This window comes from Carya illinoinensis, chromosome 1, assembly GCF_018687715.1.
Source record: "Carya illinoinensis cultivar Pawnee chromosome 1, C.illinoinensisPawnee_v1, whole genome shotgun sequence".
In the NCBI taxonomy this organism is placed as follows: Eukaryota; Viridiplantae; Streptophyta; class Magnoliopsida; order Fagales; family Juglandaceae; genus Carya; species Carya illinoinensis.
The window spans coordinates 58,043,204-58,054,763 of record NC_056752.1 but is presented as its reverse complement, the minus strand read 5'-3'; the positions used below and the strand labels follow the sequence as shown (position 1 = coordinate 58,054,763).

Genomic DNA, 11,560 nt, shown 5'->3' with positions numbered 1-11,560 from the left:
TAAACCCTAAAACCCTAAACCCTAAAACCCTAAAACCCTAAAACCCTAAACCCTAAACCCTAAACCCTAAACCCTAAACCCTAAACCCTAAAACCCTAAACCCTAAACCCTAAACCTAAAACCTAAACCCTAAACCCTAAACCCTAAACCCTAAACCCTAAACCCTAAAACCCTAAACCCTAAACCCTAAACCCTAAAACCCTAAAACCCTACTCAAGGATTATTTGCAACCAGAAAATAATCTAGTTGCAACCTTGAGAGTGCAACCAAGGTTGAGAGTGCGTGGTGCAGGTGCAGCCATGTTTTCTGGTTCAATTTCAATTTTCTCACCTGACTCACTAATAGAAAAGATAGAAGAGCTATCTATCTCCAAACTGTGTATACTACTCTCAACACTCGATGTGACTCTATGCAACCTATTTGAACTGTCGCTCACCCATGACATGAAACATCAGTTTAAAGAGCATAATAAAAATAACGAGTTTAAATTTAAGTTAAAATACTTTCCCCGGCAACGGCGCCAAAAACTTGACTCACTCAAAAATGAGTAGCACTAAAACTATCCCAAGTGCAGGAGGATGTCGTGTAATAATTAGGAATAAATTCCTAAATCGTCTCCTCAGGGAAAGTTACTTAGAAATCAAACTCATTGAAAAATGTGAAAAACTTCACAAACAGAAAATAAAATGATGGTATGTGCAATGGATGGGAGAGGACACTAGTCTTGGACTAGATTCATATTTTTGGATTTTGATTGTCGGATCGGAATGTAAAGTATTAATAGATTAAACTCAGAAATTGATAAAACTAAATTAACAATTATACTAAATTAGGAAGTAATTGACAAAACATGCACTGAAATTGAAAAGCCCCAAAATCAATGTTCTAGGGTTCATCATTATATTCAAATCACAAATTCTCAAATTAAGTCACCGTAATTGTAATCACTACTAAAATGAAAGTTTAACGAAACGATAAAAATAAATAACATGAATTGAATGAATATCAAATAAATTTCTCAAACGTCTAAATCAAAATTCTCTAAAATAATTCAGAAAATCAAAACTGAAATGAAATAGCAAGTAGGGAATTGAAAAGATCAAGCCAGTTGAATGGAGATGAAGATTCGAAGCGGTAGAGGAGGCTGAGCTGCAGTGGCAATTGGACCCCTCAAGGAGTTCTTCAATCTGCTGCAGTGTGAGTGAATGATCCAGTGAAAATTGTGTAGCTGCGTGAATGATCGATTGAATGAATCCTCCTCTTCGAATCTGAACGAAAATCAAAGGAAAAATGAATTCTAAATGTTTCTCTACTCAAAAACTGAGTTTTCCAGCCCAAGAGTCGTCCTAAGATGTAAAAAAAATATATATATACTCTGATGCCAGAATGAACCCTGATCTGTAAAAATGCGATATTCGCTCAAACGGAGTGTCGAGCGAACATCGAGGGTTCGACTCTGCCTAAGTTCGCTCGAACGGGCTGTCGAGCAAACATCGAGCGTTCGACTCTGCCTGAATTCGCTCGAGCGGCCAAATGCCTCCGCTCGAGCGATCTCTTTTCCCGCATCTCGCTCGAGCCCACTGTCGAGCGGAAGTTGAGCGTTTGAATCTGCCTGACTTCGCTCGAGCGGCCAGAAGCCGCCGCTCGAGCGAAATATACCATAATCCATATTAATTGGCAGTTGATAAAATTAGAGCAGAAATTCATGCTTTTAATCAATTAAAATCACAACTTTGATTTATTCATTTTTCCATATAAAACCAATGATAAAGTAATGAAAGAATTAATATATATTGGTTCCAAAAGCCTTAAAAATGCAATAATTCAACTCAATCAGCGCCGGGCTGAGCTTAAAGGAAGAATCGAGTGAGGGGGGCATTCCATTGTGTGTGTGTGTGTGTGTGAGGGAGAGAGAGAGAGAGAGAGAGAGAGAGAGAGAGAGAGAGAGAGAGAGAGAGAGAGAGAAGTGAGGGGAAAAAGGCTATGGGCTTAGGTATTTAATCCAAGTCCTTCGTCATAGGATCTTCAAAACGATCTAACAGTGAGTTTTAAACATTGATTTGAAAATGCGTAGACTTTTATTTAATTTAAAACATTGAGAGGAATTAAGATAGAATATTTTAAGCTAAATTTTAGTTTATAAAATATAACCTTCATCATTTATTGAAGTGTTGCTAATTATTTAACAGAATAAAACCATTTAATTAATTTAGAGTTTTCAATATTAATTTAAATCTCATAATATTTTTAAATGACTGGAATAATTTAAATTAAATAATTTTTCACAATTATAATATTTTTAAAACTCTTCAAAAATATTATAATTGTTTTATTTAAAATCAAGTTGGTTCGATAATATTAAAAATATCTCATATAAATATTTCCAGGATATTTAAAATATTCAAAAACTTTAAAACACTGGACTTGCTTTAAAAATCACTTGGTATCTTTAAAAATATGCCATCGAGACTCAACATATAAGACGAGGCATGTAACCATAAGAGAAAGAAGGAGCGGGATGTTACAGAATTGGTGAAATATGAAAATCAAGACTAACTCAGGCTAGCACTCAATTCTTTAAAATACGAGATTAAACTTTCTTTCAAAAAATAGCATAATGAAAATATAATGCAAAACTGAAATAAATAGAGGTAGGGTTCGGTTAACCCTCCTCCAAAAATTTCAAACTCCTAAATCTAAGGGAAATAATTTCTAAAATTAATTAAATAAATCTACTAATTAACAAATTGGTAAAATTTCTAATTTTTAGAAGCAACAACTTAATCAATTCCTCTTATCCGCCTCATCCCTAAAATCAAGAAATTTGCCAACAAACTTGTCCAACTTCCTCTAAATCGTCTCATCTCCTAAAATCAAGGGATTTGCCAACAAACTCAATCAACATCTAGGTGGTAAGTGGTTGGTATTTCTTGCATCTCCATCAGTTCTTCCCCCTTCAAGACCAACCTTGTCCTCAAGATCAAGCTCCAAAAATTGCTCCTTACTCTTCCTTCCCTCAGTCTTCCTCCTCCTCCGACTCCATCTCAATGAGAAAAATTTGCTTAACCTTGCATTTGTGGCCCATTGTGAGCCTCTCATTGCAATTAAAATAAAGCTCATTCTCTCTTCGTTGTTGCATCTCTTCCCATGATAGCCTCTTCACGGTCGTAGATTGTGGTTTGACTCCATTTGATGCACCTCCACTAGGGCCTCCCTGTTAAAAGTCCTTACTAAAAGTTTTGTTTGCACCAAACTTAAAAATCATTAGGAGTAGTTTCCTTACCTCAAAGCGGCTGTTCTTCCTCAAATCTTGGAGTTGATCCTCCTTAATATATGCAACCTCTAAGGCTTGCATCAAGGTTTTTGGCTTCTTAAACTTTATCTCCACCACCAATTTACTCTTCAAGCCTCCCACAAAAGTTTCAATGAGGGCTTTTTCCAACCACCCATGTACCCTTGTAGACAAATATTCGAACTCCTTTTGATAATCCCTTAAAGATCCGGTTTGCATGATCTTTGAGAGAGTCTCATGATAGTCCATCTATTCGATTGGTCTGAACCTCCCCAATAGCTCTTTGACAAATTTCCACCATTTCAATTCCCTCATTTGAGCTCTATAGGTCTTCCTCATCCATTACCACCATTGGTTAGCCTCTTCCTTAAAGAAGTAGGCGGCATACGACACCTTAGCATGACCCTCCATGTGATTATGATCGAAGTATTGCTCGACCCTACTTACACATGTGCTCGGGTCATCACCATTGAACTTGAGAAAGTGCATCTTAGATTTGATGGCTTCCCTCTTTGGCCTTCCATTACAAACACTTATTCTCCCATCTCGGTTTGTTTCTTCCCTTTCACTTTCTTCGGTTGATTCCTCATCGGAATTTGAGGAATTTTTATTTGATAAATCCGAATCCTCCACCCTCTCATGGTGTTAGTTTTTTCTAGACCCAACAGAACCCTTGGGACTATAGTGTCTCTCAGACCTTCTTCTATGGTGTCTTTCGCTTCCATTCTTGGGTACCCTCCTTTAGTTCACCAATTGCTGGATTATCTCGTCTATCCTTCCAAGTCGTTCATTGGTAGCAGTTTGTTGTGCCTCCAAAGTGGCTTCAAGGTTTTCAATCCTCTCCCTATGCATTAGTTGTCGATCGGCCATGATCTTCCTTCTTGACTTCCTCTCCAAGGGTTGGACGGATCTCAATGAAAACACCAATGATGGAAGCCTCGCTCATTCTTAGGTGTTTACGGCCGTGTTGGATGGATATATCAAGGGTTATCTCAGACCAACACTAAGATCCCAATTGGTTGGAGTATGAAAATCAAGACAAACTCAAGCTAGTACTCAATTCTCAAAGATAAGAGATTAAACTTGCATTCAAAAAATAGTATAATGAAAATACAATGCAAAACCGAAATAAATAGAGTTAGGTTTCGGCTAGCCCTCCCCCAATCTAAATCTCAATCCAAAATAATTCAATTTCCTAAATCTACGGGAAATAATCTCTAAAATTAATTAAATAAATATACTAATTAACAAATTGATAAAATCCTTAATTTTTAAAAGTAAGAACTTGATCACTTCCTCCTATCTACCTCATCCCTAAAATCATCCCTAAAAGCAAGGAATTTTCTAACAAACTTGTCCAACTTCCTCTAAATTGCCTTGTCCCCTAAAATCAAGAGATTTGCCAACAAACTTAGTCAACATCTAGGTGGTAAGTTATTGGTCATTCTTACATCTCCATCACCTGGGCCAGCCTCTGTGGGTTTGGAGATCCCTGACAAAAATCTCCCTAACAATAATATTATAAAACTATATTATTAAAATATTTTAATTTTATAATATTTTTTATTCAGTTTTTTCTCTCCATTTTCAAAATTCAAAAAATAATCAAATAAAACTATCTTACTACTATTTATAAATTATCTTATTATTATTCACAAAATTTTTATCTCATATTTCCCTCAAAACTAGGCCCGACGATCTCGATCCAATCTAGAGATGTAACTGGTCCAGTTTTGGACAAAATTTAGGTCCGAACTGATATACACCAATTTTACATTTTCAAAACCGATTACACACCAATTATCTTCCTAAACCTGTATTCCAGTTTTCGATCTGGTTCAGTCGGATTTTTCGGTTTTAATGTACTATATAATATATATTATATAGTATATTATAGTATATAATATTATAGTGATAATATATTGTAGTATATTATAATATATATTATAATTGTATTATAGACTATAATTATATATTATAATATAAAATATAATGATATGTTATAGTATATTATAATATCAGTTCTGCTACGTACAAGCAAAAATTGTGCCTATACGCGCACCCCTATGATGTGGAAACACATTACATCAGCATTTATTTAATTAAAAAAAAAAAAAAAAAAAAAAAAGCAAAACAGAGAAAGAAGTAAAGGGAAGACTTTTCATTTTCTCTGGTTTTCATCTTTGTTGATTTAAAAAAAGCTAAGTTTTGTACAAGATTTCATTTCTCGCCCATTTTCTTTCTGAACCGTATCCCCCAAAACAACTTCAGAAGCAAAAGGTTTGTTTGCAACTTCGCATATGACCGCTCTGAAATTTTTCTTCTACTTTTTCTTTTCGAGTTTTCTTCTTCTTCTCTTACTGCTTTTACCCAATTTTTATGCTATTAATTACTTCTAGATTTGTTTTCTGGGTTTTTCTTCCTGGGGGATTCTTTCTTCAGCTTGAATATATACAATTGCTTCATGTGATTTCTTTTTGATCTTTTGTCAATAAAAACCAACCAGTCAAAATAAATTATATCCTAAGTAGCGCAATGTTCATAGTAGAAATTTTTGGTTGATAATATATTTGGCTGTCGAGAAAACTCAGGAAAAAAATGAAAATTAGTTCCAAGTTCCAACTGGTACACTCTAAGATTTCTGGTTTCGAGAAACTTAGAAAAAAGTGAGTTGGATTTCGATGCAAAATATACATGGTATCAAAACTCTCATCAATGAACACATAGACCAGGGGAAAAAATGAAATCTAAAACAAGAAAAAAACAGACAGCAAGTCTTTTCACAATGCAAATGAATCGTTTTCAAAATAAAAAATGATTAAAAGGGCCAAATAAACGTTTCATCGAGCGGAAGATGAAAGGAAATGCGGCAAATGCTGATGTTGAATAAATGAGAAAAAAACCTAATAGAGGACCCAACATTCAAAAACACACCGTTTTTTCTAATTTCAAACAATAACTTTATCGCATTTTGCCACCTCAACTAGTGTGCAGAGGGTCTTCCCTCTTCATGCTTGCAAATAGACTCTTTCTTATAATATAGAATGATATAATATTAGTATAACTATTAATACAATAAATAAAATAATATAAGATTTTAAAATTTAATATTATATTAATTAGTAATTTATTATATGATAGAAAATTATTTTATATATAGTTATATATTATATATAAGAAAAAAATTAATATATATATAAACCAATCCAGTCCAATTTTAAAAAAAAAAAAATCAAAACTAGATCAATTTTAACCGATTTTAAAAAAAATAAAACCAATATCAAACTGAACCAATATTAGACCAGACCAATTTAATCCAATCCAATCTAAATGATCGATTTTTCTTTACACCTCTAGCCTATTCAGTTTCCCTAAAAAGTATTAGAGCCCATGCTAGCACCATGGAAATTTGTCGTGATTATCCAAATTCGAAATTTGAAAACGGATCGGATTCTCACACATTGAAATCCGACACACAGTAAAGTCTCTATCTTCAACCCAGTTGAACACTTCTAGTTCTCCTCTTCGTTTCGTGCTTTCCCTCTGAGAGAGAGAGAGAGAGAGAGAGCAGCGGGTCGAGGCCTCTTTGGAATTAGGTGTAGGATTTTCTATTGGTAAAGAAAATAATTTGGGTATTTGGATGGTAGGAGAGTTAGGGCTTTATTTGAGAGGGATGGAAGCTGAGATATTAGATTTGTGGTTGTAATTGAGCAGCAACCGAGCAAAGTGATGCATACTATTTCGTTTCGAACTAGCTGATTATGCTATAGGTTTTCGAGTCTTGTAGTCTAAGCCTCGTGAGAAGCATTTTGCGAGAGAGAGAACAATGGAAGGCGGAAGGAAGATATCAGCGAGTCCTCGGCCTTGCAGTGGAAGGCGGGTACTGGCAAAGAAGCGAGCGCGCGGGGGCTGCGTGGATGGGTTGGTCAACAGCGTTAAGAAGCTTCAGAGACGGGAAATCAGTTCGAAGCGCGACCGTGCTTTCGGTATGAGCGATGCCCAGGAACGTTTCCGTAACATACGTTTGCAGGTCTCTTCTCCTTTCCTCATTCTCCTTCTCCTTTTACAAAAATCGTGGAGTAACAAGACATTAAACAAATCTTTCTATGAAACGAACCCAGTACTATTCATGAATGTCATTACGTAAAGTCCGTGAACTTAGTAATTAGAGTAGTCCATGCATGGATAGTAGAAAGTGATTTGTGCATGTGGTAGTTATGTTTGTGCTAGATGTATATAGTCTATCCGTTATAAATAATTTTGTATCTACTCATTTGGAATCGAGTTGAATGACCAAATTGAGAATTTTCTCTACAAAGTTACGTTTATTTAGGAGGTCCGGGTTTTCTCGAACGAATCCTATCAAAGCAAGATTCCTCGAATTATCCTACTCCAATTTGTCATTTTCTTGCTAGTTCTTTCCCTTGTTACGTGGATACGTAACGATTGGTTTTTCTCTTTATCTTATCTCAAGGATTAGTAGTACATAGCTTTTGTGACCAAACTCAGGCTTACCGCTTACGGACTCTCATACTATGAGATTTCTTGACGCACAGGGGCAGATAGATAGATAATAAGGATTGGAGTCGGTTACCTACTCTTGTTATCGCCAAAGGAAAAGATGTTTATATTTATTCCCATTCAATTAAGAGCCATAAGCTTCACCATGGTGGCATCCTTACTTACAAATGCCAACCTTATCATTGGCCCTATTTTTAGTGTACGATTTACCTGTGTACACACACAGGAGTGAAGAGCTATATGCCTTACAAAATGTGTTTCGTCATTATGGATATAAATCATTTTGGAAGTCCTGACCAGTTCATATTTTGGTTGAGTTGGAATTCACCCTCAAAAATTTTGTGCATTAATGAATAATCTTGTGATTGTTAGTTAAGTGCACCTATCTGCTTTGGTGTAACATAGATAAGTGAACTCTTCTAAATTTCTGCCTGTTAGTATGTTTTGATCTATTTATGGTTAGGAGGCATATGATACCCACGATCCAAAAGGTCATTGTTCCATGGTACTGCCTTTCCTGAGAAAGAGGTCAAAGATAATTGAGATTGTAGCGGCTCGTGACATTGTGTTTGCTCTTGCACAATCTGGTGTTTGTGCAGCATTTGGCCGAGGTATAACTGTATTTCAATATTTCTAAACTTTTTGGGTATGCTGTGAGATTCCGTTTGCATTGAAAAGTAGAATGAATTTGAGGGAATTATGTGTCTCCTTTGCTGATGCAGAGACTAATCAGAGGATATGCTTTCTGAATGTCAGTCCTGATGAAGTTATACGAAGCTTGTTTTATAATAAAAACAATGACTCGCTCATCACAGTTTCTGTGTATGCTTCAGACAACTTTAGTTCTTTGAAATGCAGAAGCACAAGGATTGAGTATGTGAATCTTATTCCACTTCCTGTTCCTACTAAATAAATATTATAATTCCATAAGAGAATGCACATTCTCAAATCCAACGTTTGATTGCCCATTTTCTTTGCTTTTACATATTGCTGAAATTGTTATGTTATATTCCAGATACATAAGGAGGGGTAAACAAGATGCTGGCTTTGCACTTTTTGAGTCTGAGTCACTGAAATGGCCTGGTTTTGTAGAGTTTGACGATGTCAATGGGAAGGTACTCACTTATTCTGCGCAGGATAGGTAAATCTTCTATTATATGAGTATTTTTTCTGCTAAGATATGGTTATCTATTACACAATTAGCTAATTGATTTTCATATATTTTTTCTTTTTACCCTGTGGTAGTATTTACAAAGTGTTTGACCTGAAAAACTATACAATGTTGTACTCCATATCGGATAAACATGTTCAAGAAATTAAGATCAGGTAATGTATCTATACATGCTTATACACATGCACAATAGTGGTGATTCATTTACACGTGCATGAACTTCTTGAGAATGAACATGTTGCTTGCAATTGGTCCTTTTCTTGTCATGTTTACTTATTAGCTTCTCTTTGATGTCTTTTCCCGAGCAGTCCAGGGATCATGTTGTTGATTTTTACCAAATCAAGTAGCCATGTTCCCCTCAAGATTCTTTCAATTGAGGATGGAACTGTTCTAAAGTCTTTCAATCATCTCCTTCATCGGAATAAAAAGGTGGATTTCATTGAACAGTTTAATGAAAAGCTACTAGTCAAGCAAGAAAATGAGAATTTACAGATTCTTGATGTAAGGATCATTCTTGAGATCTTTTATTAGTACTTGTTCATTTGGATATCTGACTGCTATTATATGTAGGTCCGCAATTTTGAGCTGACTGAAGTTAGCAGAACTGAATTTATGACACCATCAGCATTTATATTTCTGTATGAGAACCAGTTGTTCTTGACGTTTAGAAACCGAACCGTGGCTGTCTGGAACTTCCGTGGGGAGCTTGTGACTTCATTTGAGGATCACCTTCTGTGGCATCCTGACTGCAACACTAATAACATATATATCACGAGTGATCAGGATCTTATTATCTCTTACTGCAAAGCTGATTCTGACGATCCACTGTCTGAAGGAAATGGTAAATTTATTTTTTGTTTTTTAATTCAGCATGCTATGTGTAATTGAAAGATACAAGAGGAGAATCCAAAAGTGTAGCCTATTAATTGAGCTGGCCTCCTTTGGTGTTTGACATGTTAGCCTGATACCTAACCAGCAGTATTAATTGCACAAGTTAAATACTGTTATACACATCCACATCATAAATTTGGTTTTCTTCTATTAATAAAATCTTGTTTTACCCATCAAAAATAAAATATGATGTGGATGTGCATGTGTATGTGTATAACGGTTGTTAAATTTTGGTTTTTTATTGCTACTGTTATTTGAATACAAGATTAGACATTACTGCATTCTTTCACGATATCTATACTCACAATAGACATGGCCTACATGGCTCAACTGATGGTTTCTTAAATTTGTTCCTAGTTATCTTTAGATTTACGTTAGCTATTTTTGAAGGTGGAATTTATTGTTGTTTATTATCACTAATAGTATTTTAATACAGACTGAATCTTGTGGTCTGTACTTGTGTTTTTATGGTCTGGGTTGGTATCATAAAAGCTCCCAAATGCTGGTGAGTGGTGTTTGGGTAATTTAAATTGATGTAGAGATACCGATTGGTGTAAAGAATAATGCTGATTGTGAATGTTGTCATTTGCTTTTTGTTTGTTTGTGTTGTGGCTTGCCTATTTAATTATTTAATTATTTATTATTATTATTAGTGTTGTTGTTGTTTACATGTTATTATCAGAGAGGAGTCCTAGTTGATGTTTTTATCTTCCGTTGTACAGCTAGTTAGAGCATCATTTTGTTAAAATTTATGATGCTAACAGTTAGCGTCTCTTATGCAGCTGGATCAATCAATATCAGTAATATTCTAACCGGGAAATGTCTTGCTAAAGTTAGAGCAAGCAACAGCTTTCCCGTGGAAAATGAATGCAGTTGCAGTGATCATTATTGTGGTAGCAGTTGCGCTTTGAAGAGTCAGACCCATGCCTCCAGAATCAGGAGCACGGTTACGGAAGCCTTGGAAGATATTACTGCTCTCTTTTACGATGAAGAGCGGAATGAGATCTATACTGGCAATAGGAATGGTTTAGTTCACGTATGGTCCAACTGATAATCTCTTGACATTGTTCATAGTTTTCTCTTAGATTTATTTAAGCTCCTTTTGGATGGTTGAATTGATCGTTCTGCCACAGAGAATTGAAACTCTACCATTAAATGCTTTCATACGCAATTCATTGTTTCTTTGTTTATCTAGTTCTGAGTCCCTCGGGTCCTTTTCGAGTTGGATCCTAGTCTCTTCTCAAAATTTCAGATGAAATTGGGAATGCAGATCCATGACGTTTGAGGCAAATTTGGCATTTATTTACTTGTACAAATGTAAGTGCATATCTACGAGCATTGTGGTAACTGAGGTGGCATGCCAACGCGCAGTGCGCGTTCGCATTGCAGTCTCGTAACCCACGTGCCCTGTTTGGTCAATGAAGTTTAAAATTCCTATGATTTTCTCAGATTCCGATCATTCTTTTCAAATTAAAGAGATTTTGCTACGTTTGTAATTTATCAATTTCAAATTTATCTTACCATTCACGATATTTAAGGCTAGTTTGGATGTAGAGCATTTTGAAAATACTTTACTCATATTTATTATTTTAATATTAATTTTTATTACTTTTTATTACTATTCAATATTTTTTTTTTTTGATACTTTTTCATAAGGATGGGCAGTGGTGACCCACACTCTGCTA

At 35.3% G+C, this 11,560-nt stretch overlaps 1 protein-coding gene across 4 annotated transcripts; it reads left to right on the top strand.

Moving 5' to 3' along the window:
* The first annotated feature begins 6,669 nt into the window (after positions 1–6,669).
* LOC122293001 lies at positions 6,670–11,069 on the top strand. 4 transcript variants are annotated; one of them, XM_043101610.1, is made up of 8 exons: positions 6,671–7,322; positions 8,277–8,424; positions 8,536–8,686; positions 8,829–8,954; positions 9,059–9,139; positions 9,293–9,413; positions 9,555–9,825; positions 10,658–11,069. In XM_043101610.1, the coding sequence occupies exons 1-8, from the start codon at positions 7,119–7,121 to the stop codon at positions 10,924–10,926; spliced, it is 1,371 nt and encodes a 456-aa protein (XP_042957544.1). In that variant the 5' UTR covers positions 6,671–7,118; the 3' UTR covers positions 10,927–11,069. The 4 variants fall into 4 exon arrangements, with proteins under 4 accessions (XP_042957560.1, XP_042957544.1, XP_042957553.1 ...); XM_043101600.1 differs by having other exon boundaries at positions 6,677–7,322; positions 9,293–9,485; XM_043101626.1 differs by lacking the exon at positions 9,059–9,139 and having other exon boundaries at positions 6,670–7,322.
* Positions 11,070–11,560: the final 491 nt, after the last annotated feature.